Source organism: Dendrobates tinctorius, unplaced genomic scaffold (genome assembly GCF_039654945.1).
Source record: "Dendrobates tinctorius isolate UK_male_01 unplaced genomic scaffold, ASM3965494v1 ptg000143l, whole genome shotgun sequence".
NCBI lineage: Eukaryota > Metazoa > Chordata > Amphibia > Anura > Dendrobatidae > Dendrobates > Dendrobates tinctorius.
Genome location: NW_027361810.1, coordinates 32,576,965 through 32,603,006, shown reverse-complemented (window position 1 = coordinate 32,603,006; position 26,042 = coordinate 32,576,965). Strand labels below are relative to the sequence as shown.

General features: G+C 44.9%; 1 protein-coding gene across 1 annotated transcript in view; it reads right to left on the bottom strand.

Moving 5' to 3' along the window:
* PSMD14 (proteasome 26S subunit, non-ATPase 14) overlaps positions 1-26,042 on the bottom strand; it is an 86,047-nt gene that overhangs the window by 29,673 nt on the left and 30,332 nt on the right. Inside the window, exons 3-6 of the mRNA XM_073545731.1 lie at positions 24,139-24,210; positions 20,596-20,715; positions 18,256-18,326; positions 14,270-14,420 (exon numbers count right to left, since the gene is read on the bottom strand). Of these exons, the coding sequence (XP_073401832.1) occupies positions 14,270-14,420; positions 18,256-18,326; positions 20,596-20,715; positions 24,139-24,210 (414 nt within the window). The remainder of the gene's footprint in view (positions 1-14,269; positions 14,421-18,255; positions 18,327-20,595; positions 20,716-24,138; positions 24,211-26,042) is intronic.

The following is a 26,042-nucleotide window of genomic DNA, read 5'->3' as shown; positions in this document are numbered from 1 at the left end:
ATTTATTTTTGAGGCACAGAGAACACATGTTCCTGTAAATATCACAAAAAGCATATACGAGATCTAAAATCTTCGATATTTCCTTAATTTTAAAGGAACTTTATCACCAAGCAGACATACAGATAGGAGAAGTAGCCCCCTATAAAAACAGAAAACTATCTCGATACTATTTGAAAATTTTGGTGTAACCTTCGGTATGGCCAAGCGCTGAGTGCACCGTTCCACTCATGCTCACCAGCACTCTCTTGCCCAGAGCGAGCGCTTCCTGAACTGGGAGCGAGCACACAGTGTCCGTGCAGTAGCTGAGCTGGAACACACAAGCACGCTCAGGGCAAGTGAGCGCTGTCAATCAATAGAGAGTAAGGCGTGATAATTGAAAGGAGTGGAACAGTGCACTCAGCTTTCGGCCACACTGAAGAGTGCACTGAACACCCACATTAGCATACTGAATAAAGATAGCTCCTGCATGAACACTATGTGTGTGAACGGCCGTGGATTATGTTCGGGCAGCACACGCTTTGGGCAAACAATCTCCCGAAGGAGGATAGAAGGGATGGGCATATAAAATGCCCAATTAGCCATCATTTCACTGTCTGGAAGGGACTTCTTCCTTTCGTTATATGTTTGAGATCCAGAAGAAATAGTTGTCGGCCAAATGATTATTCAGCCAACAGCTGAAGTTCACATGCCCGTATTAAAACTTTAGGGTTAGTCACATCCGCAAATTGCAGACATACGTGGCTCTGAGTGAAGCACTGTGCGCCCATTAGCATATCAGATGAGCGCAGTAGATGCCTGTATGTTAATCCTGTCGGCCTGGTGGGTGTCCATTCTGTGCTCTCGATCCCTCCTCCCAGCTGCAGCTCGAGGTCGTCCTACCTTGATTGATGCGGGGAACGCCTACTGAGTCATCCACATTGCCCGATGAAATCCTGCCTGCGCAGTGCAGTACGCTTTGCTCTCCTGCGGGCAGAGCCGAAAACATAAGTGCGCATGCGCCCGCAGTAGTGCAAAGCTTAGTGTGCAGGCGCAAGATTTCACCAGGCAACGTGGATGATGCAGGAGGAGTCATCCACATCAATCAAGGCAGGAGGATCGCAAACAGGGATAGAGAGCACAGAATGAACACCCACCGGACTGACAGGATTAACATACAGTGCGGGAGAACTTCTAAAGATTTTGGGAGGGTAATACAGGGGGTTATATAACCATTTATGGAATACCGAACAGGCGCTGAATAACATGATAGTTTTAGCTGACAAAACTGGTGACAGGTTCCCTTTAAATGGTTGGGCATCTACTTGAATGGATTTGGTCCGTACGAAAAACAAAATATCATCATGTTTTCATCTATGTCACCCACACACCTCTCCCATCTATGGAGCAATGGCTGGTGTGACTTCGTACACTTTGAGTTGGAACTCAAACTCTTTTTGGTTCATGTGTAAGAAAGTAGACCACTTAGGGAGCAGATTTGCCTGTAAGCAGCCTTCGGGAAGGACAAAAACCACAGTAACGCATATACTAAAAAAAATTCAAGAGATCTTCAGGATACTATGCAGTGTTATAAAAATTTTAAGCTGAGGTCTTCAAAATACATTGGACAATCTGGAAAAAAAATAAATAAATAAAAAAAAGACAACCTTAAATAAAGCTGAGAAACTCCAAAAAAAAAAAAAATAAATAAATAAAAAGAAAAAGCACATCACGGACAAAAAAACAGTTCTCTGGCACCCAGAGACTTAACACCAGCTTAGTAGTAATAGAGTCAAGTCATGAGGCTACAGAAGAACAGCGGCAGCAAATAATGGGAAGTAATTTATCACTTCTCACCAGACTAAAAGCATGTAACACAAATGCTACAACGATAGACCAAAAGTATCGGTATGCGAAAAACCCCAACAACACTAGTACACAGGACAAAATATGGTGAGAAGAGAACACGGCACACCTGCCAGGCTTCCATAGGAGGCATCGCGATTTGTTGTCTGGGGGACAAATTAACACTTCTTGCGTTGATAAGAAGCAGTGCTAGACCGCGGCATTTTATAGCGGTGAGCCTGACTTACTGGGAATTCGGTTAAGCGCAACATGAGCCCACAAGTCCTTGGTTGTAAGGACTAACTTTTCCTGGTACTTAATTCTAATTTATAGCTATGAACATCAGCTTGAGGTTCAGTAATGGTGATTGATTCCGATGCGATTTCTGAGAAGACTGATTTGGAGGTTTGGGTCCACCAAACAACAAAATCTAACCTAGCATGGACGATTCTGGGGGACTAACAAGGTGGCCAAGCACATTAGAGAAAAGTTACTAGAACCTGCAGATTTTAGGGTACTCTGTGAACTGGGATTTGATGACTCAGATAGACCGCAGATGATAGAGGAAAACAAGTTAAGTGGCAGAAATAACTCCGGTGGCTTTTTTATCTGTCCCCATTCTAAACATGCGTGTGCCTAGCTGACATGTGTACGGGGAAGTTGGAGGGGAAAAAAAGCCACCGGCTAAGCGAGGAGTCAAAGGGTCAGCTATGCGTTAGCAGGTTTTTGCTACTCCATATGAGAGCAGCAGAAAGTAAGAGCAGAAACCCTGATTCCAGTGATGTGTCACTTACTGGTCTGCTTGCTGTCATTTTGATAAAATCTGTTTTCTCTACTGGCAATTTACAAGTTCTCCGAATGGTGAGCTCTGTATAATCTCACTCACACCAATGATCGACAAATTTCTGCCTATGCACAATGTGCACAAAGCTGTCAATCAGTGGTGTGGGCGAAGTTATACAGGGCTCATGAATACAGAGGACTACATGGTAGCATTTTTACTAAGTCCTCTAGTGATAACTTTCTGCTGATAAAACAATGATTATATAAAATCTATACTAAGCAGCCCACTAAGTGATACATGGCTGGAATGAGGGTGTCTGTTTTTACATCATGCTGCTCTCTGATTAGGTGGCAAAAATCTGGTAACAGCTTCCCTTTTAGGGTGTGTGCACACGCTGCGGATTCTGCTGCGGTTCCGCAGCGGATTTTTCCCTGCGGATCCGCAGCAGTTTCTGCTGCGGTGTACAGTACCATTATTCCCTATGGGAAATGGAAACCGCAGTTCAGATGCTGCTGAATTTTCCGCGCGGATTTTCTGCGGATTCTAAACCGCAGAAAGAATTGACATGTCAATTCTTTCTGCAGGTTCTAAACCGCAGAAAGAATTGACATGTCAATTCTTTCTGCGGATTCCGCAGCGGTTTACCATCTCCTCCATTGTGGAGATGGTAAAACCGCAGGGCAAAACCGCAGGATAAACTGCAGGTATTTTGAACTGCGGATTTATCTGCGGATTTTGAAAATCCGCGCGGATTAATCCGCAGCGGATTCCGCAGCGTGTGCACACAGCCTAAATCTGTACGAGCACCACCAGTGACTAAGGTTTCGCCGCATGTTTGACCTGTCATCGTTTACATTTCTAAATTTAATAATTTATAATCTTGGCACTGAAATATTTCAGAGTAAAAAAATCTGGGGAAAAAAAAAAAAAAAAAAAAAAAAGATTTCTAGCCATTTCTTTAGAGTTCTGAGCTCCTTTTTTTTTTTTTTTTTTTTTTAACTTATCTCAAAATCCCCTTAAAGAGATCCCAAGCTAACAGTATAAACTAGGCACACAAGGGATATAGCTTTTATAACAATTGCATCTTTAGTCTTCTAATCGCTACTTCTGTTCTGACGAAACGCATGTTTAAGCGAATATGCCAATTACGGTGCTTGGTGCATCTTTAGTGTGGCCAAGCGGCTCAGTGTGCCTTTGTGCCTAAAATGTCAGCACTGTCAAATCATGAGTGTGGGAGGCGGAGCGTAAAAAAAAAAAAAAAAAAAAAAAAAAAAGTCAGTGGGTGGTGGAATAGTGCACCAGGCCTCTTGCACTGAGATTTTGGCAGGCACCGCCTTTGCTGAGGGAGCATGCGCCATCACTTCCATATGACATAGTTGAATAGATAATTTATCTGTGTAGGTGCCACCAGCGACCGTGTCGGGACCAGAGTGTTATTTTGGGTAAAACAGGCATGTCACTGAAACATGGATTTTTGTGAGTACTTACCGTAAAATCCTTTTCTCCGAGACGCTCATTGGGGGACACATGTACTGTGGGTGCATGCTACCGCCATCTGGAGGCTGACACTAGGCAAACAACACAAGGTTAGCTCCTCCCCCGCCGTATACACCCTCGCCCTAACTGCGGGCGGAAACCAGTTTAGTGCAAAAGCAGTAGGAGAACAATAACAATCAGCCTTAATGCAGTAAATAATGTGTCTGGCAAGGGACCACTCTGACATTCATGAAAAAAAGCACATTAATTAAATAAACACGAGCCAACCGGCTAATAGGGTGGATGCTGTGTCCCCCCAATGAGCATCTCGGAGAAAAGGATTTACGGTGAGTACTCACAAAAATCCATGTTTCTCCTTCGTCTCATTGGGGGACATAGGTACTGTGGGACGTCCTAAAGCAGTACCTGGGTGGGAGATTGACTCACCGATCCAAGCTACATGCACCTCTTGTCTTAAAGGTGCGACACCGCTGTTTGGATAATCCTTCTACCCAGGCTCGCATCCGCTGAGGCCTGAGTATGGACATTGTAATGTTTAGTAAACGTGTGCAGGCTGGACCAGGTTGCTGCTTTGCAAACCTGCTTCACTGAAGCCTGATGTCGAAGCGCCCAAGAGGCGCCCACTGCCCGAGTGCGCTTTGATCCACGAAGAGAAATAAAAATGGCACACACACCAACATAACTAACGTAATAGGGTATAAAGTATAATGTATGTTACCCACTAAGGAAATGATGATAACCCATAATGTATATGATGTTATGGACTAAGTGAAGACCGTTTGTCAAACAAATGCAAACAAGGGGAAGGAAGAAAGAGACAGACTTCCTAACAAAACTGGTCAATGAATAAAATTGCTTTATTGAGGATACAGGGCAAAGGACTATACCATAAAAAATTGTAACAGTTGGTAAATTGTCATAAAAAAAGGTACCAGAGGTCCTCACATGTCAAACAAATGTAACCCAAATGGGAAGGACAAAAAAAGAAACACACACAGAAATGTTATGACAACCCCACAAGGTATAAAGTGGGAGCAAAAACCCACTCAGTGTAGCAGTGATGTCATTATATGATATAGCACACAGTCATGACATACAGAGGGTAGTGTGGGAACAAAGCCCACTGTATATGGCAGTAGTATCCCTAAGTATGGATTGCACAGGGTCATGACAAGAGAAAATACATATGTAAATCTGTCCTACATTACCAATTAAAGTGTCCGTGCACAACGACAGGTGAAAGGACCAGGTACCCGGTGGGTATGTCATGACTGTGTGCTATATCATATAATGACATCACTGCTACACTGAGTGGGTTTTTGCTCCCACTTTATACCTTGTGGGGTTGTCATAACATTTCTGTGTGTGTTTCTTTTTTTGTCCTTCCCATTTGGGTTACATTTGTTTGACATGTGAGGACCTCTGGTACCTTTTTTATGACAATTTACCAACTGTTACAATTTTTTATGGTATAGTCCTTTGCCCTGTATCCTCAATAAAGCAATTTTATTCATTGACCAGTTTTGTTGTCAGGAAGTCTGTCTCTTTCTTCCTTCCCCTTGTTTGATCCACGAAGAAATCGGCGCACCTCTGATACGATAAGCCTCCTGAATAGTTGAACGGATCCATCTGGCTATGGTCGATTTCGAGGCAGCAAGTCCCTTCCTTTGCCCTTCAGGGAGCACGAATAGCGTGCCCGTCTGACGAAAGGGTGCCGTCCGTGACACGTACCTCTTGAGTGCTCTCACCAGGTCTAAAGCGTGAAGAGCTTTTTCCACACGATGTACTGGCGCTGGACAAAACGAAGGCAAGACAATGTCCTCATTGATGTATTGATGTGGAATGAAAACACGACCTTCGGCAGAAAGGGGGGAGCAGGTCTAAGGACCACCTTATCCTTGAAGAAAATGAGAAAAGGTGCCCGGCAAGACAGAGACGAGTCTTGAAGCTGGCGGCTAACGGAAGTAATGGCTACCAAAAATACCACCTTCCAGGAGAGGTACGACAGATATACTGAAGCGGCTCAAAAGGAGCTCTGGTACGGGAACAATGACTCCGTTGTATTGGAGTGCATCGATGGCCCCTTGCAGCGCCTTTGCCCGGGACCTTACCTTGGGAAGTCGGGAGAGAAAAAACCGTGTTGGGGGTACCTAATGAATTCTATTTTGTACCCCAAAGACACTAGTTCCGTCCCCCATGAGTCGTGTGCTACCTTGGCCCAAACATGACGAAAAAAGAGAAGGCGGCCGCCCACCCTGCTGGTGTCGCCTCCCAGGGGCTCCGAGTCATTTGGCTGCGGGCCTCTGGGCCCTGGCACCTCTCGACCTGGGCTGGCGAGGGCGCATCCTTCCCCCTGGATTGGGTCTATATGAAACCTGTCGCTCCCTATCCTGGTTGGAGCGAGCTGGACCGGCCAGGCTGGCTCATGCCATCCACCCGATGTTGCGAAAGGCTCGAAAACATGCCGGGGCCTGGCGAAAAGGCTGTTTAACCTTTTGCTGCGGGAGGGAGCTGCTTTTTCCTCCTGTAGCATCAGAGATGAATTGATCTAACTCTTCCCCGAACAGGCGGCCTTCCCTGATAGGGCAAGGAAGTCATGGACTTCTTGGAGATTGAATCGGCTCGCCAGGTTCTTAACCAGAGGGCTCTCCTAATGGCTTTCGCGTTAGCGGCTGCAAATTCTGCACAATTGGCTGCATCCAAAGAAGCATTAATTAAGTAGTCTCCCGCCATGGCAATCTGACTTGCGACCTCAGACACCACCGCAGGCAGGTCTCTATCCTGCAAAGCCTTACTCAAAGCCTCTGACCATGACATCATGCTTTGGCTACCCATGTTGCCGCGAACGAGGGAGCGCGCGCGCGCTGAGCCTGATACCTCAAAAACTGATCGTGCCAGGCTCTCTATGAGCCTATCAGTGGGGTCCTTAACGAACGAGCCACTAGGCACCGATAACAGAAACTTCGAGGCCAGGCGTGACACTGGGGGGTCCATTACAGGGGATTCCGCCCATTTTTTACAGAGTTCTGGGGCAAAGGGATATCTTGCCTCTACAGCCTTCTGGCCCGAGAAGCGCCTATCTGGGCGTTCTCTGTGCCGATGCATTATGTCCTCAAATTCTGGGTGAGTGCCAAATACTCTATGCGGTTGCCTGGCCCGCTTAAAGGCTACCTTATGGCTCGAGGCCAAGGTAGCCCCATCCTCAATCCCCAGGGTCTGACTGACAGCTTCAATGAGACTGTCCACTGTCTCCCGACACCCCGGTGTATCTAGATCAAATGGCTCGTCTGAGTCATGATCTGAACTCTGTTCGCTCGCTGGTGAAAGGGAGCGTGATGCTGCACTCCTGGATGCCGAGGCACCGGATCAGTCAGGGGACCTCGTGCGGGTTAGTTTCCTTCGCACCTGTCTGGCATGGGAGCGGCCCCTGCAGGCCGGATGTTCCTGTGAGGAGGACCCTTCCCAGATAAGCGAGCCCCTATCCTTGCCCCCCTTTGGGGCGTGAAGGGACTCGATCACCTTTGTAAGCAAAGCCATAGACTGTGACAATGACCGAGCCCATTCGGGAGCATTCGGTTCTCTGGGCTCAGACGCCGGGGGGCGCTCCTGGGCACGTTCAGAGTCGCAGACCTCGCACAATTTGCCGCTCTGCGCTCGCGGAAACGCAGCCCTACACGAAATGCATGCAGCATATAGAAAGGTGTGCGTCTTCCCTTTCCCAGCCATACTGCTGCCAGGCGGTGGTATATATATATATTATATATAAAACCTCTTTTTTTCTTTTCCTTTTCGCTCTCTAAAGGAGAGGGAGGAGCCCCCTTAGTCTCTAGTGGGCCTCCGCAGCGAAGCTGTCCTCACCTGTTCTGCGTCCCCCGCACAGTTGAAGCACACCGCAGCAACAACAATCCTCCGTGGGGCAGGCCGCCACTTCTCTGGTTGCAGCCTACCCCGATCTGAAGCCAGGGTCTAAACTTAATCCGGCGCCCGCCCAGCTCCAGGGGGCGGCCCCCCGGAAGTGACGCTGCGCGGCCGGGAACTTCCGCCGTGGCCTAGCCTGACCAAAAACCGGGGCCTAAATTTAACACTGCCCACGGTGGTCGCGGCATCGCCGTAGCGACCGATGCGGCGCCAGCGCTGCTATGACTTTCTTTTTTTCCTTCTTTCTCCGGCCCCACTAGTTAAGGAGGGGCAGGGAAAAAACCCCCACTGCCTGCTGCTGCCCAGGAGCCCCCACATCTGATGAACGCCCTCAGCTAGCAGGTGCCGAGACCACCCCATGCCCAGTACCTTCATCCGAATAACTCCACAGGTAGGCAAACCAGGGAAACCGGGGTTGGTGGGGGGATCCAGGACGGTGCAGGCACCCAAACTCCGCCCAGCCAAGCCGAGGAGAGGGACCGTCCGCCGCCTTGCAGCACCTCCGTCTTGCGTTGGTGGAGCAGTGGGGGCAGCTCGGACCGTTTTGTGCCTCTGTATAGCCCATGGCTTCTGTACCTAGGGGTGGACAGGGCTAGGTCCGGCATAATGTCCCACGTCGCGGAAGAGGATACGTGGAGGGACACTCTCACGTGCTCGCCCGTTGATGGTTTGGGGAAATCGGACCCTTTCAATAGGATCCGTTGCCCCTGTCTCATCTTCTTAGAAAAAAATAAAAGAAAAAAAACAAACTAAAATAAAAAATTCTGGGTAATTTCCCAGATTTGTCCCACGGTGCGGGAAAGGATACGTGGAGATGATGCTCGCCCGTTGTTGGTTTGGGGAAATCGGACCCTTTCAATAGGATCCGTTGCCCCTTCTAATCTTCATGGAACAAAAAAGTCTGGAGAAAAAAGACCAGACGTGTGCCTCCATAGACACTAAGCAAAAAACTGGTTTCCACCCGTAGTTAGGGCGAGTGAGGAGCTAACCTTGCTTTGTTTGCCTAGTGTTAGCCTCCAGATGCCGGTAGCATACACCCACAGTACCTGTGTCCCCCAATGAGACGAAGGAGAAAATGCAGTGACCTGTAGAAGACCAGAGGCAGATGGGGGGGGGGGGGGGGTATGGCGATAATTTGGACTGGCAAGAGAAGACCAAGTGTAACCTCCATCCTGCTGTACTTGCGTCTCATTAGCGGGTAACATCAATGGGTGATTACTTGAGAACGTGAACACAAATTTCTTTATTAAAAAAAAAAAAGCATCACTTTAATCTGCATGAAAGCACCATTAGAGCCATGTTTTTACTTTACAAACCAAAATTTTGCCGACATGTCCTGTTTAGGCTGTGTTCACATGTTGCGTTTTTGCTGCGTTTTTTTAATGCAAACTATAAGCTGTGTTTTATAGTACCAGCAAAGCCTAGGAGATTTCATAAATCTCACGCACACAGCTTGGTTTTATTTTCCTGACCGATTTGGAAAACTGCAGCATGTCACTTCACTCAACGCTGCAAAAAAAAAAAAAATATGCAGGTATTGTTATCGCTGCGTTTTTGTGTGCAAAAACCTTAAGGAAATTGTATAATGATAAACTATCAGCATGCAAAAAAAAAAAGACAACAAAAACGCAGCAAAACCTGCTTTTTTTGTAGCAGTTTCGAGCAGGTTTTGCCTGCAGAAATGCAAACGCAAAGTGTGAACATAGCCTTACAGGCCAAAACTGAGCCGCAAAACGTATGAGAAAAGGACCTGCTCTGAGCCTCACGGACTGGAGACAAGGACCCGGGATGTGTACTATGAGTCAATACAACCATGAGTGTGATGTTCATGGAAAAAAAAAAAAAAAAGGAGAGCAGCAGGACGTGTCGAACAGATGTGTAACTGCAGGCTAATAAAGACTACCGTAATCAGAAAAATTAAGGCTACTTTCACATTTCCGGATTTTAAATCCGGTGGGCTGCGGCGAAAAGTTGTCAGAGCCGCAGCCCGCCGGATCATCTGTTTTTGCCGGATAAGGTGCAGGAGAGGGAGAGGGAAGAGAGTCTTCGCGCATGCGCTCTGCAAAAAATCGGTCCGGCGCTGTAAAAAAACGTTGCATTGAACGTTTTTTTGCAGACACAGGACAGGCATTTTTTGCCGTTTCCGGCTAAAGCCGGACACGCCGCATGGCCATCAGGCGCAATGCGGCGATAATGTAAGTCTATGGGAAAAAAGCTGGATCCGGTGGCAGCAGGCGCCGGATCCGGTTTTTCCATTTTTCGCCGCATCGCGCCTGATGCTTCAAAACGGAAATGTGAAAGTAGCCTTAATGATGAAAGCATAAAAATGGGCCTGTGACTAAGGAAAGCTTACAGAACGGAAAGCGCGATGGTACCGTGCTCTGTAATTTACTCGGCAGGATATTACATACACCAGAAGTATGCCCGCCGCTTGCTTTTCCCAGGGATATCAGGGCTGCGTTTGATTCGCCACTTTCGGGAACCTGCGCGCACCAGTGCGATTTTAAGTCGACCATGTTATTGTAATGTATTCTGTGATCAGACAAGCATTGTTGATTTGCCAGGTGTGGAATAAGAAGGAAAAAAAAACACCAACTAATGTCCCATCTAAACATCTTTTATCACCTGCAACAGATCAGCCATCAGCTCCTTGAGAAGCCTGCAGGATCTTTAAACATTTATGGTGGACATGTGACCCTGCGAGCGCAGCTCTGGGTACGTTACTTCTGCTGCTGTGCTCTGTCAGGCGGCCATGAGTGATAAACATCATCTCCCGTCGGCCGTAAGCCCCTAGGCATAAAAAATTCAGGGAAATCAGGATGTTTTATGCCATTTTCGCTGAAAAGCACAAACAACTGAAACGGGCTCATGCCAAAGGAATATCAGTGAAATGATGTGATTGTGTGCTCGAAGTTAAGACGCCTTCAAATTATTTATACCGAGTCAATTTTGGCTGCAGAAAACAGATTCCTTGGAGTATGTGCATTTTCTCACCGTTTCCTTGGAGGATTCATCACTTCAACTCTATTTACTACACAACTTGGAAATACCTATAAGTGGCAGTCAGGGTTAACCCATTCAAGGCTGCAGGGAAAAAGCTGAAACATGGGGTGCAAAAAAATAAAAGCAGCAAAATTATTTTATGTAACACATTTATGTGAACTTCAATAACAATTTCAGTTCAAGGAAAGTTATCTAAAAATAACCACACATCAGTACATAAATAAGATCCATCTTCTTATCTGTCTGTGCAATCAGTGCTATTTACCAGCCCTTTGTATTGCAGGATCAATACAGACTGATCTAGACTGCCTAAGGTGTGACCCAATGTCTCTCCCAGATATCAGACAGAACCAGGTACTTATCATCACAAGCTCCTTTCTACAAGACTTGGGTGTTTGTAATCTCACCATCAAACCATTTATAACTATCTACTCCTCCATCCATATAATATCCATCTCATGGCTATCCATCCAACTAGATCACATCATATACATGAATTACGGTATATCTATACTATACCCATCCATCTATATCATGTCTATAAAGGCATCTCTTATTGCTATCTAATCCAGTCATTCTAAATCTATCAGTTTCCTAGACGTCCCTCCATCTTACATTCATCCGTCTACTAGCAGTTCCTACGTCTATCTGTCCCCATATCAGTCTGTCCCCTAGCTGTTCTTCCATCATACATCCATCAGTCTCGGAGCCGTCCTTCCATCCCACATCCATTCACCTCCTAGCCGCCCTTCCATTCAAAATCCATCCATCTCCTAGCCGTCCCTCCATCTCACATCCTTCCACCTCCAAGCTGTCCCTCCATCCCACATCCATCTCCTGGCCGTCCCTCCATCCCGCATCCATCTCCTGGCCGTCCCTCCATCCCGCATCCATCTCCTGGCCGTCCCTCCATCCCGCATCCATCTCCTAGCCGTCCCTCCATCCCGCATCCATCTCCTAGCCGTCCCTCCATCCCGCATCCATCTTCTAGCCGTCCCTCCATCCCGCACCCATCTCCTAGCCGTCCCTCCATCCCGCATCCATCTCCTAGCCATCCCTCCATCCCGCATCCATCTCCTAGCCGTCCCTCCATCCCGCATCCATCTCCTAGCCGTCCCTCCATCCCGCATCCATCTCCTAGCCGTCCCTCCATCCCGCATCCATCTCCTAGCCGTCCCTCCATCCCACATCCTTCTGCTAGCCGCCCCTCCATCCCACATCTATCCGTCTACTAGCAGTCTCTCCATCCCACATCCATCCATTAATCCCACAGCCATCCATCTCCTAGTCGTCATTTCATCCCACATCCATCTTCTAGTCATCCTTCCATCATGCATTCATACATCTCCTAACGTCCCTCCATCCCACATTCATCCCATCTATCTCCTAGCCATCCCTCCATCACACATTCATCAATCCATCCAGCACATATCCATCTATCCCTTAGCCATCACAATCCACTCAACCACCCCCATACCATTTCAAATGGATCCATTCCATAGCCACCCATCCTTCCCATATGCATCTATCCCTTATCTATTTCATTTATATTATATCCATCTGTTACATATCTATTTAGACATTATGCTCAGTTCCTCATTGATATTTACACAGAGGATGACTACATGGGTAAATTCTGCCCTGTAAATCTGGGCTTACACTACAATCATTTACTGCACCGGTTTATTTTTATTTATTTTTCTGTAAAACAAGTCCTCCTAGGTTCTAATCGGCTTTAGCTAGTTAGGACTTACAGTTAGAATGAATAACATATAGATGTATTTCATGCACCTGCGAGCATATAAATTACTTCTTGGTAGAAAAATATAAATTCTAAGGGCAATACGTTAGCGTTATCATGTGATATCACTTACAGAATAGGACTGAGGTTCGTCTCTTCAATGACGGGGACTGTACAATGTTCTATGGGCTGCCAAATAGTTCTTAAACATTAGCAGTCCCAAATTACCCCAGACAGCGATCCAATATGTTTGCTAATTAAACATTGCTGAACCAATTAGTTTATTAGTTAATTAGGGCCCAGTCATTCAAGACATTCCGCTTACCCCCACCCCAGCAAAAAGCAATTATTTCTCGGGTAATATACTACATTCACAGCAATTAAAACTTAAGTCAACTTGTGAAATAAATGTTTTTCGTTCCCCCAGTGATATATGCCAATGAACAGCTTCTATGTATCATATACCTTACCCCCTCCCCCCAAAACAGAAAAAAAAAAAAAGTGTTGGTGCTTGCGCTGCGGAGCGCGATGTTTAGCGAGCTCCATAATGACGAGCTATTTTAAGGGGAAGGCAAACTTCTCTAATAATGCATTGCGATCATTTTATCATATCTATTATTTTACATTACAATGGAAGTGACATGTTCCAACAAGACACCTCAGCAGCGTCTTAAAGCAGTAAACCATTCCAGCCAATTTCAGGAGCTTCGGATTTTTAATTTTTTTTTTTATATTTTTTATCTAATCCACTCTCCCTGTGGCTGAGCAAAATCGAATTGCCTCTCACATTTGCAGACAGCTCTGTGAAGGTGATAATAGACCTGCACCCTGCTGTCACGAGGCAGGAAATAGGAAAATGGCATATGGGGCTGAAGCGAAATAATAAAAAAAAAAAAAAAAAAAAAAGCAAAAAGGAAACCAAACAAGAACAAAAGAGACTTAAACAAAGGACAACTACAACCCGATACGCTTTGCAAGTTAATTTATTTTCAAAGGCAATAGACGTGTTGAAATTACTCATTGGTGCTTTCTGACGAGAAAAAAAAAAAGAGGAAAAAAAATAAGTGAGGTGCTGGGGGACATGGTCTTCGGGGGGGAAACTTTAAACATCTTGTAGACTAAATCCTTCGGAGTGGAAGGGTTGTGCCGAGATATTTAGGGGAAAGTCTACGGCCCGATGGGATTGAGAAACAACCCAATAATCCTTAAAAACTCTCTAACATTTTATTTAAAAAAAAAAAAAAAAAAAGTCATCAGTGTCCGATTAACCAAAAGGGATGAGACGGCTCATTCATGCTACATGAGCCATCTCAAGCACGGACAAACAAGGCTCTTGGGAAGAAGGCAATGTTGTAATTACTCATCGAAGTATTTGGAAAAAAAAAAAAAAAAAAAAAAGAAATCTAAAAAAATAAAAAAAATGTGGAAAATTACAGAAAAAAAAAAAAATACACACATGCAACATTTACATGACCGAGCTGGTAAATAAACAGCTTGTACTTTACCTTTCCTTTAACACTCTGAATGGGATCGACTACCACGGCTACGGCTCGTTCGGATAAGGCTTCGAAGCTCTGCTGGGTGTTGATATCAACTCCGGAGAGCCAGCAACCAAAACCGGGGTGACTGTGGTACCATCCGACCACCATCTCAGGCCTGGAACGAGAAGACGGGGCTCAGGTTTCCAAACACGGTTGCGATATGGAAAGAGGCATTAAAACTAACACAGGGTATAAATTAGAACTGGAAAGAGGAAATTGAACGGTGTGAAAGAGGCGCCATTAGGAATGTTCGCCATGAGAAAGCATGAACATGAATAAGTGTGACAAAGGAGTGCTATCATTAAGGGATACACATTAGCGGTAGTAGATCGTGCTTTCAGTACTTCACCCTGTTACCACACCTTCCCTGAGCCAGTTTTTACCCTTTCAGCACTTGAGTAAATATCTTCTCTTTAAATATCAATTAAACCAGCAGTACAACTAGGAACCCAGTCAAAAAGCAATTTGCACTGTTCCGCTCAGCTGCTGAGCCTTTTGCTAACATTAATTTTGAAGTTTTTTTTTTTTCTCTCCTCTTGCAGTATAAGAATTTTGAGCGCGTACATGACAACTGTTGAGAGGTAAAGAATAAAACTGCATAGAAGATGGGGATGATGATGATGAGCCGGATTAGCATTTGGCGATTCGCCAGACAGGACTGTTTACTAATAAAGCAATTAGGACCAACCATGACTGCAAATCTCACTACCTTCTCACGTGCGATACTGAACCGCAAGTATTAGCGTGTGCAAGAATGACAGCAGCGGGACCAGCGACACCTGGGCTAGCGATAGTGGGAATGACAGCATGGTGGCTCAGTGGATAGCAGTGCAGCATTGCAATGCTGGGGTCCTGGGTTCAAATCCCACAAAAGACAATACCTGCAAGGAGTTTGTATGTTCTCCCCGTGGGTTTCCTCCCACACTACAAAGACATTTAGGTTGTGAGCCCCAGTGAGGACAGCGATGGCGATATCTGTAGATCACTGTGGAATTAATGGCGCTATACAAGCTATGAAAATAAAAATAAATTCAGCTGAGACAGTTTGGTTCGGCATCTAATCTTTGCATTCTATTTCCACCTTCTTTGGAATAAAAGTAAACAGACCTTTTTCTATGTATATTATACGCGTTTGTTTAATTTAACCTGTGCACTTCAAAAGGTTTTCCCACAAAAGTGTCATTTATTAGCCACAGATAAGATTGCTGGGAATTTACCCAATCCAGATGTCCTGCTCTTTCCCACGTCAGTCGGGAGTGAATGGAGAGGCATGATTGTACTTAAGTGGAATGCATCAAAAAAAGTTTTTTCCCTAAGGCTACTTTCACACATCAGTTTTTTGCCGTCAGGCAGGATCCGGCTATTTTTAGAAAAAACGGATCCAGCATAAATTTTGGAGAACTGTAGAAACGGATCCGTTTTTCTGCCGGATCCGTCTAGCAGGTTATATCTGTTTCCTGGGGGCTGGCCAATTGGATCTGAGCATGCGCAGACTTAAAAAAACGGATCCGGTGGCTGGATCCGTCTTTTTCTGGATCCGGCGCATTCCGGAGCCCATAGACTTTCATTGTGGCAAAGAGCCGGAAGCGTCGGATCCGGCGTTTCCGGCTTTTTTGCCGGAGACAAAAAACGTTACAGTAGCCGTTTTTTCCTGACACCGGAATGAGACAAGTAGCTGGATCCGGCAAAAAACGGATGAAACGCAATGCCATCCGGCACGATCCGGCGCTAATGCAAGTCAATGGGGAAAAACTGGATCCGGCATTGCATTTTGCCAGATCCGGTTTTACAAAAAAAAGCCGGATCGCGCCTGACGGCGAAAAACTGATGTGTGAAAGAGGCCTAACAATTGAAAAAACATTAAGTACTAATATTTTAATAATAAAAAAAAAATATATATTAACTTTTTTTAATGGTCTAAAAGTGCAATCTCACAAGGCCTGGAGCTGCCGTATTTACGGTGTGTACAAGTGTTGTGCTCAGACACTTAAGGCCCCGTTACACATAACGATGTCCCAGCGATCCCACCAACGATCCGACATGGATGGGATCGTTGGGACATAGACAGCCCCTCCAGCGATCAGGACCAGCGAGCACGCTGGTTACCAACGTAAACAGCGGGTATCTAAGAGCCGCGCGGCTCTTAGATACCCGCTGTTTACCCTGGAAACCAGCGTCCTGCGTCGCTGATCTCTCGCTGCCACACGCAGCGGGAGACCAACGATCAAAAAATGGCCCAGGACATTGGAGCGCGATCAGCGATACCCGGCAGGGGGGGCCGGTCGCTGATCCATGTCACATACAGCGATATCGCTGGAGAGATCGCTGTGTGTGACGGGGCCTTTACACACCAGCAAATAAAAATGGCAGCCCCCGATGTGCAGGATATGATTTTTACCATCAGTGTGAAATCTGCTTTTTCAGATGCAAAAGAAAAAAGAAAATTCCAAGCTTCTCTTATCACGGATACGTGAAGTATGGATGAAAAATACAGATAAAACAAGTATTTGAAAAACTTACGCCTAAGGGTATGTGACTACATGGAGGATCTGTGCAAAAAAAAAAAAAAAAATCAGCTGAGCATTACTATAGCAGCACAGCAGATGAGACTAGTCACAATATTGGCCGCATGCTGAGGATAGAAAACCGCAGTGGGAAATGACCGCTATTGCGGATCTGAAATCTGAAATAAAAAAAAAAAAAAAAATCCCTACACTTCAAACCACCATGTGCCTCATATACTTTAGGCAGACACAAGCAGCGAAAAGAAGCTCTACAGGAGCCTCCAAAGAACACCTCACATGTATCTCGTGTGTGGAAAATGGACAGAGTGGATGTCATCCCAAAAGCATAGCGTTTTTAGTGAGAATAATATTTAATTCCTTTTATTATTTCCTCCACTTCTTCTAAGAGCAGTAACTTTTTTTTATTTTTTCCAATGCATGAGGGTTTGTTTTCCGAGAGATCAATTGCAGTTGTTAATGACACCATGACATCAAGTGCAGTGAAACGGTGACGATAGTGCAATTCTTCCATTGTTTTTTTTTTTTTTTTTGGGGGGGAGGTGTATATTTATGCTGTTCATCGTGGGGTATAAAAAGTTATGAACACTTTTTTTGGGGGGTTGAGATAAAACAAATGAAAAAACACGATAACATTTTGATTTCTTTTTCTCTTGTGTTTTCCGTACAGTTTAATTCATTTTATTTCTTGATCTGACTTATGTATGCTGCAATACCAAATAGTTTTTTTTTTTTTTTTAAATTTCAAAAGTGGGGTAAATGTGATTACATTTTTTTTCATTTATTTTTTTCCTTTATTCACCTTAGAGCAGCGTTCCAGAACTCCGGTCCTCAAGAGCCAACAACAGGTCATGTTTTCAGGATTTCCTTAATATTGCTCAGGTGTTTGAATTCTTGTCTGTCCAGGTGATGGAATTATCACCTGTGCAATACTAAGGAAATCCTGAAAACATGACCTGTTGGTGGGCCTTGAGGACCGGAGTTGGGGAACACTGTCTTAGAGGACATGAACCTGCGATCCATTTACTGCAATACCATAGCATTGTCTAGGTATAGTCAGATTGTAGTTCTCTGATGACGCCCATGAATGACGTAGCCTTCATAGATAGAACCAAGATGGCAGCCATGGGGGTGGGTTCTTCAGCAGGCCACTGGCTGCCAAAATAACCCATAGGCACCCCACGATTGCATTGTGGGGAGTCAATGGCAATCATGTTACTGAAATGCCAATGTCGGTCATTAAAACACCAGCGATCAGAGAAAGCTTTGACCGCTGCTGTTACAAGCAGATGCCAGCTGTGTAACAGAGCCAGCACCTGGCAGGCAAGATGGAGGCTCTGCTCCTTAGCCCATTCCATACACCAATACCAGAAAGGACGGGGTAAATGCTGGAGGCATTTATTAGTGTTAATATGCTTATGGTCTTACCTTCCGGTTTGCTTCAACATGTCCAACATTTTAGCCTGAAACACGGGATCCACCGCCTCCACGCTGACTCCCTACAAAATACAAACCCCCGCCACAGTTATTTCACATCTTCACCCACGTTGTCATCCGAATTCCTAAAGGACATTGTTGTTGGCTTTTTTTTTTTTTTTATTCGGGAGATTTGCAATGTGCAAAAAATGAGAATATGCACAATTCCTTTCAATATTTGCAACATGGAATGAAAGTTGCAATCCAAGCTGTTCAGATATCTACTAGTAAAGGGTTATCGCTGTTACAAAACAAGACACAAAACTGTTACAGGAAGCCGGATTCATCTTCTAAAATCAAGTTAATTAGCAAATGGAGCAATTTGTGACAAACATGACAGTTTTGTAGAAAGCCTACACAGTTATGAGTAAGGCCAATCCAAACATTAGCGATGGCATTATGGAAAAAGGCTGTTCACAAGCAGCACACATCTAGGATGGAGGCAGGAACAGAGGCTCAGATGGGGGACAGGGAAGCAATTTTTGGGTCACAGCGTGAACTGCACATACTGTAAAAACAACTATGTAATGTCTCAAGATGAAAGGATGTTTGTATTCTGGGTAACAAATCCATGTATTTACTCATACACGTGTGCCCTTATTATTTACACACACTTTATTAAGTTATTTTTATTATATTTTTTGGCACTAGCCATCAGATAGAGCTTGCTGCATGCAGATTTGTTGAGCTCAATGTATAAATCATGGCTGAATTTTAGTATGTGATTGCAACTGTGTGTATAACAAATAACAAAAAAACAAAAAAAAAAAACACAACATGTTATAAAAATGTTTTTTGGGATATTATACACACTATACACATATATATGTGTGCTCAAGGCATCATGAAATCTGAAGATTACCAAAGGATTTTGGGTTGCAATGTAGCGGCCCAAGGTCAGAAAGCTGGGTTTGCGTCCAAAATTTCAGTTGAGAGGTGTAAGAAGCTTGTTGATCGTAATAGGAAGCGATTGATTGCAGTTATTTATTCCAAAGCGTGTGTAACCAAATATTAAGTTGAGGGTGCCAACAATCTTGCCTGGACCATTTTTAGTTTTTTTGTGTGTGAAATACGGTAACCGTATTTTTCCGATTATAAGACGCAGTTGTTTTCCCCCCAAATGTGGGAGGGGAAATGGGGGTGCGTGTTATAATGTGGATATACTTTACCGGTCGCAGGCTGGGATGAGAGAGGGTGTCCGGATGTGCAGTGCGGCGCGCCACTGTGTGTGTTCGGTGCTGCAGAGGGGGAGGGGGGGGGGGGATGTGTGTGTGTGTGTGTGTGTGTGTCTGCCGACATCTTGTGAAAGCCCAGAGCCCCCGCAGTTAGATGGATTCCTATGCAGTAGACTGGACTCTGGGAAAATGACCGTCGGGCGGGGGCGGAGCATGCACAGATGGAGATCTCGGGAAATGAGACCTCATCTACCGAGATCTTGATGAGTGCTGAGGTCTCATCTACCGAGATCCCCCGGCCGGCAGCCATTTTCCCCAGGGTCCAGTCTATTGCATACGAAACCATGTAACTGCGGGGGCTTTGGACTTTCACAAGATGTTGGCAGAGCCCCCGCAGCACCGCCTCATCCCAGCCTGGGGCCTGCTGCAACGCTCTTGCCTCCTCCAGCAGCGACCCTGGGACCCCGCTTCACCGCAGCCACCACCCCCGGTAAATAACAAGATAAGAAGCACCACCATTTTATTTTTTTTTTTTTAAAAAAAGGTTTTTTTTCCTATTTTTCTCCTCAATTTGTGGTGCATCTCATAATCCGGTGCATCTTATAATCCGCAAAATACGGTAAGTGACATTTGCCATTTTTTTCCTGGTCTGCGAGGAGGCGCACTGACAGACCGGTGACCATGGATAAGCGTCACTTTCATTACCGCATGCTAATTTGTATATCTTCTGTATGTGCACCTTATTTACTTGCCCCATCTTGATATACATATGTATTGCTATATACTTACCCGTTACTCTCTATATATGAGAGATTAATATACTTAATATTTTTGGTCTCTGCTGTTCTCTGTGCACTCCCGTATGTACCTGCAGTACGTTTTTTTGTCCCTTTTTCCCCTCCAGTGGCCTATATTGTTGGCATTTAATATTTGTATTGATTAATAAAGAATATATTTGTCTTTTATTATTGGTGGTAATTTTTGGCTCTACATGTATTCTCTTGTTTTGCTCATTACTTTTACATTTGTAGATTTCTATTTTTATTTTTTCCCCGCGGTGCTTTCAGGTTACAATTAACTATTAAACAGATGCACTTTATATATTAAGAGGACTTACAGTTCCAGACTGGGGCATGGCAAATACATCAATGACTCTGACAGTGTAGTCATCCACAAATTCTCCCAGCATCAGGCCCATGACTTCCATTGGGACACCGGCCCGGCCATGCTTTAGCATCTGGAATGAGAAAAGTTCCATTAACAGGACGCATGTGATTTCTGTCTAACTGGAGCATGCAATGCATTTCTTAATAATGCCACATAGCAAGACTCCCCTTAAAGGGGTGTTACAACCAGCAGTATTTGTACTATATTTTATGTATATGTCAGTGTGGCATTTTTATGAAAGTAGTATTTTTATTTTAAAGGGAACCTGTCACCTCCAGCTAAAAATATCATTTAATTGAGTGTCAGCTATGCGTTCCATAACTAGTTCTGAAACCCCCTGACTCCCCATGAATCACCCATAAAAACCTTTTTTATTTGTCCCGTGCTGTATGTTAATCTGTTCGGTCCGGTCCGATGGGTGTTGCCTCTGTTCCGTCACTCCACCCCTCCTCGGCTTGCTGTGAAGATCGCAGATCGAGTACGGATTTTGCGTGTGCGCATTGAAATGTGACCTCGTGCGTGCGCAGTATGCTTTGCACAACTGAGGGCAAAACCGAAAATCAGGCACAGCGAAGAATGCGTACAGCAAGCCGAAGAGGGGTGGAGTGACGGAACAGACAACGCCCATCGGACCGGGCCGAGCAGATTGCCATACAGCGCAGTACAAATGAAAAAGGTTTGTATTGGTGACACATGGGGAGTCAGAACTAGTTGTGGAACACATAGCTGACACTCAAATGAGATTTTTAGCTGGTAGGCCAAAAAAGAGGTGACAGGTTCCCCTTAAACAAAAAAAAAAAAAAATAAGCTAAAAAAAAATATTAGTGCACAACTTACATTGATATTTTTGGATGCTTGTCATGCAGCATAAACTTTGCCACATTATGCACAGTGGATGAGATAGGCTTCTTAAAGCGAATCTGTCAGCAAAATGTTGCCATGTAATCTGAGAGCAGCATGACGTAGTGGCAGAGAAACTGATTCTAGAGAGGTGTCACTGACTGGGCTGCTTGGTAGAGTTGTGATAGAATCCCTGTCTTCCCTGCTGTATGTGTAGCAGTGCTATGACTGTTGAGGGGTGTCTAACTCCACCCACACCCCTGATTGGCTGCTTCATATGTACATTGTGGCAAGCTGCCAATCAGTGGTGGGGCGGGGGTTGCACAGATTAGAAGGACTGCCTGGCAGGAGAGTTAAGGGGGCTTTACACATAGCGATATCGCTAAAGCGTCACCGATTTTGTGACGCAGCAAGCGATATCGGTAGCGATATCGCTACATGTGACACTCACCTCCGACCGGCCTCCCTGCTGGCGCCGACAAGCGACTCCATGGACGCAGGCGGAAGATGGTCATCATCGCCGCGTCTGACAAGTGAGTATCGACCGCTGCTGCATCGCTGTGAGATCTGCCTGTTTGGAAGCTCACTAGCGACCATTTAGCAATGCACCAGCGATCCTGACCGGGTCGTATTGTTGTCGGGATCGCTGGTGCATCGCTAAATGTAATGGGGCCTTTAGTCATGTAGTGATAATCTGCTGCTGATAAAACACTAATTGCAATGAAACTACAGTAAGATGCTGATCAAGTGACCCATCACTGGAATCAAGCATACAAATAAAGAAAGGAGAAAACAAAAGGGTGGGAGGTACTCATCCCATGGTGTTGGGTGAGACAACCCCTAAAATTGCTTAAATAACATCTACCACAGCTTCCAAAGGAACTAACGTATATACAAATATGTCAAGGTTGATGGAAGTATCCTGCGTTGCTGATTAAACGACAAGTCACGATGAGAAGAATAATTGCTGGTTTAATGTCAACACGTTTCGGAGTCACTCTGACTCTTCCTTCAGGACAACCACAAAGAAGGAGTCGGAGTGACTCATCGTGGCTTGTCATTTAATAATATAACAATAAATTGTATTTCTATAGCGCCGACATATTCCGCAGCACTTTACATTTCAGAGGGGATTTGTACAGACAATAGACATTACAGCATAACAATAATCACATACATTTCATCAGCAGCGCAGAATAATCTCTGAAATCAGGATCTCTGCCTCTATATTATGCTGCCTTCAGATTCAATAAAAATAGATAATTTATATAAATATTACAGTATACTGTGCAAGCAATCCAATGATCAAAGATTCAAAATCTCGAGGGACAAGAAAAAAATTGTGTAAAAAAAAAATTCTGATTTTTTTTTTGAGCTAGTGAATTTGTTAATAAAACGCCATGTTTGGCATCACTGTATTCACACTGAACTAAAGAATCAAGGTAAAAGGTTCCTTTCACAGTACAAAGAACGCTGTAAAAAATAAACAAACAAAACAATGGTGGAATTGTGTTTTCACCACTTCACCTCACTTAAAAATGTGTTTTTTTCCCTATTTTTCAGTACATTATATGGAAAGTGAATAGTGCCATTAATCTGGCAACATCTAACCTGTGGAACGAAAGGATCGCGTAATTGATCTACTGCTTGATCCTTATGTCCTCTGCTAATCCATCTGGGAGCAGATGTGAGGTCCACATACAGTACATATTAGATGGGCATCCGATCCTGTTAGGGTACGTGCACACGCTGCGGAATCCGCTGCGGATTAATCTGCACGGATTTTGCAAAAACCGCAGATAATCCGCAGGTCCAAAGACCTGCGGATTATCTGCGGTTTTGCCTGCGGTTTGGTCCTGCGGATTCACTATCTCCACAATGGTGGAGATAGGAACCCGCAGCGGTTTCCGCAGAAAGAATTGACATGCAATTCTTTCTGCGGATTCAAAACCGCAGCAAATCCGCGTGGTTTTTTCCGCAGCGTCGGCACAGCGTTTTTTTTTTCCCATTCAAATGAATGGTACTGTACACCGCAGCTAAAACTGCTGCGTGTCCGCAACGGCCAAAACCGCTGCGGAAACGCAGCGGAATCCGCAGCGTGTGCACACAGCCTTAAAATCGGCGGGTTCGGCTTACTTTTACTTACTTTAGGGCGGTTTACAAGGGACCACCCCTTCTCAATCTGAACGTTTGCCCATATTAAAATAAAAACATCAATACTTGTCTTCCAGCAGTGTCACCACTCGCGTTCCCGGCCGGGGCTCAAGTGCGGTTATGACACCCGAGCCCTGCGCCCAATCAGAGCAGGAGTCACTGTCTACGCCTTTGGATGGAGACAAGAGGAAGCAAGCAGCCAGCCACAGCTCTCACACCATGTTCATTACTTATATGTCTGAAGGAGGGGACGGTGAAGCCAGCGCTGATTGGGCACAGGGCTCAGGTGTCATAACTGCACGTGAGCACCGGCAACGCGAGTGCCGAAACTGCTGGAACGGTGACGGAGATGACTATAAGTGTTATTATTTTAATGAGGTCAAACGATCAGAGTGAGAAAGGTTTGTTTTAGTAGCGGACAACCCCTTTAACACATGGAAATTGTAGGATTAAAGCTTAGGAAAGCAATTTTGACAAACACACATAGATACATACTTACTTTAAGCAATGCAAGAGAAGAAATGTACACTTGCTCGGCTGTGTCCACTGCAGGGGCATCGGTGGGAGGACCCTAAAAAGATGTCAGAATGTAAGTAATAAAATACTTCATGCCACTACCATGTATGGTACATACTACTCCACTACGATACAATAAGGAGGAGAACTTCACAAAAGTCTGCCGTAAATCAAAGTGATACCTTTACTCTTCACTTTATCAGGACTATGCTTCCACTACCTGGACAACCCCCTTCTAAAAGGGAATTGGTCACCGGGCTTTTGCTACAACATCTAAGAGCAACTTGATGTTAAGGGCAGAGACCCAGATTAATGACCACTTACTGGGCTGCTTGCTGCAGTTTTCTCTGCTGCTGCGCTAGCAGTTCTCTGAATGCTGAGCTCTGTGTTACCCCGCCCACACCACCGATTGGCAGATTTCTTTGTACACTCTGCATAGGCAGCAGCTCAAAAGCGGTCACTAATTAACTGCAGAGCTGACATAGAAAAACCATGTCTAACGAGCCTCGGAAGACCCAGCGATGATTGGCACCGTTCTTGCACTGTCGTTTATTTAAGAATGACAACCAATTAAAAAAACAAAAAAAAACACAACATTAAAGTGGTTATCCAGTTCATTAAGTGTTTTTTTTTTCCCCAAGAATATAATTATTTTTTTTTTTTTTAAGGTTCTCAGGCTTGACCAGTTAAAAAAAAAAAAAAATAGATTAGTTTTATTCACCAGCTGGTGCTCTAGAGGTGTTCATGTAAGAGAGACTGCTTAAGACCGCTGAGCCCAGTTATCAGAGGCAGCAGTTAAATAATGTAGTGGGTGACATTGCTGCTACAGGTGGTCAGCAATAACTGGCAATGCTGGACGAGCAAAGACGGAGAACTAAAATAAAAGTTATGCGGACAGAGCATAAAGCACAAGATTGCAATATGCCTTTAAACAGGGGTTTAACGACTGCGAATGTGTGACTGCGACTGTGTAGGAGGAGTGTCCACCAACACCACTTTCACCTGTATATGCATCCTCAAATACACATTCAACTGAAAATATATTGTGGTGCAGAGACCCGCCGGCTCCCTGCACTGCAATACACGCTTTCAAGTAGAGGCTGGCAGCAGATGTCGGCTTGACAGTGACGTCATGCGCAGCCGATCGAAGTCAGCTGCTGCCTTCTAGGTCGGGTATAGAGGAGGATGTCGCCGCATGTCGTGGAAGCAGAGGACGGTCGTAATAAGTTTTTTTTTGTTTTTTTACAGTGTACTACATAACAGTAGGGGACCAGGATGGGGGGCGCTGTATCAGAATGGGACACAGTATACCAGGAAGGGGCCCAGAATGTAGGATATTATTACATGGGGGGGCAAACATGCATGTCTTTATAGTATCTACAATCCTACAAGGACCCATGCATCTGACCAACATGTAGGTGGGGGACCACGTCCAAATTTTGCACCAGGGACCATCAAACTCTAGTTATGCCACTGCCTGCAAGTATTATCGGAAATCCAATTTAATATTGATTTTTCAGGCACCTAGAGAACTAAAGTAATTTCATTTTGTTCTGCAACTGACCTATAAGTGCGAGTCTAAATCCACATCAGAAAATATAAGGATGTAAAGAAGAGTTTAGAAGAAATAAAAATAATAACGAAATGAGAACAAAATGAATTCTTCTGCTTTCTGGTGAAAGGTCAGTTACAAGACACTTGGAAATCGATCTGACTGATTTCTCTAGGAAGAAAAAAAAAAAAAGTATAGCTGCTACAATCTGCCTTTAACTGTCTAAAAGTGTTAGCCAGAGAACTGACCTGCCTGCAGGGCAATAATCACAGCCTTCACTCAGGAGGTAGAAACAATCTGAGACCTGGAGCGCCTTATCCCGGGCTTCCACTAAC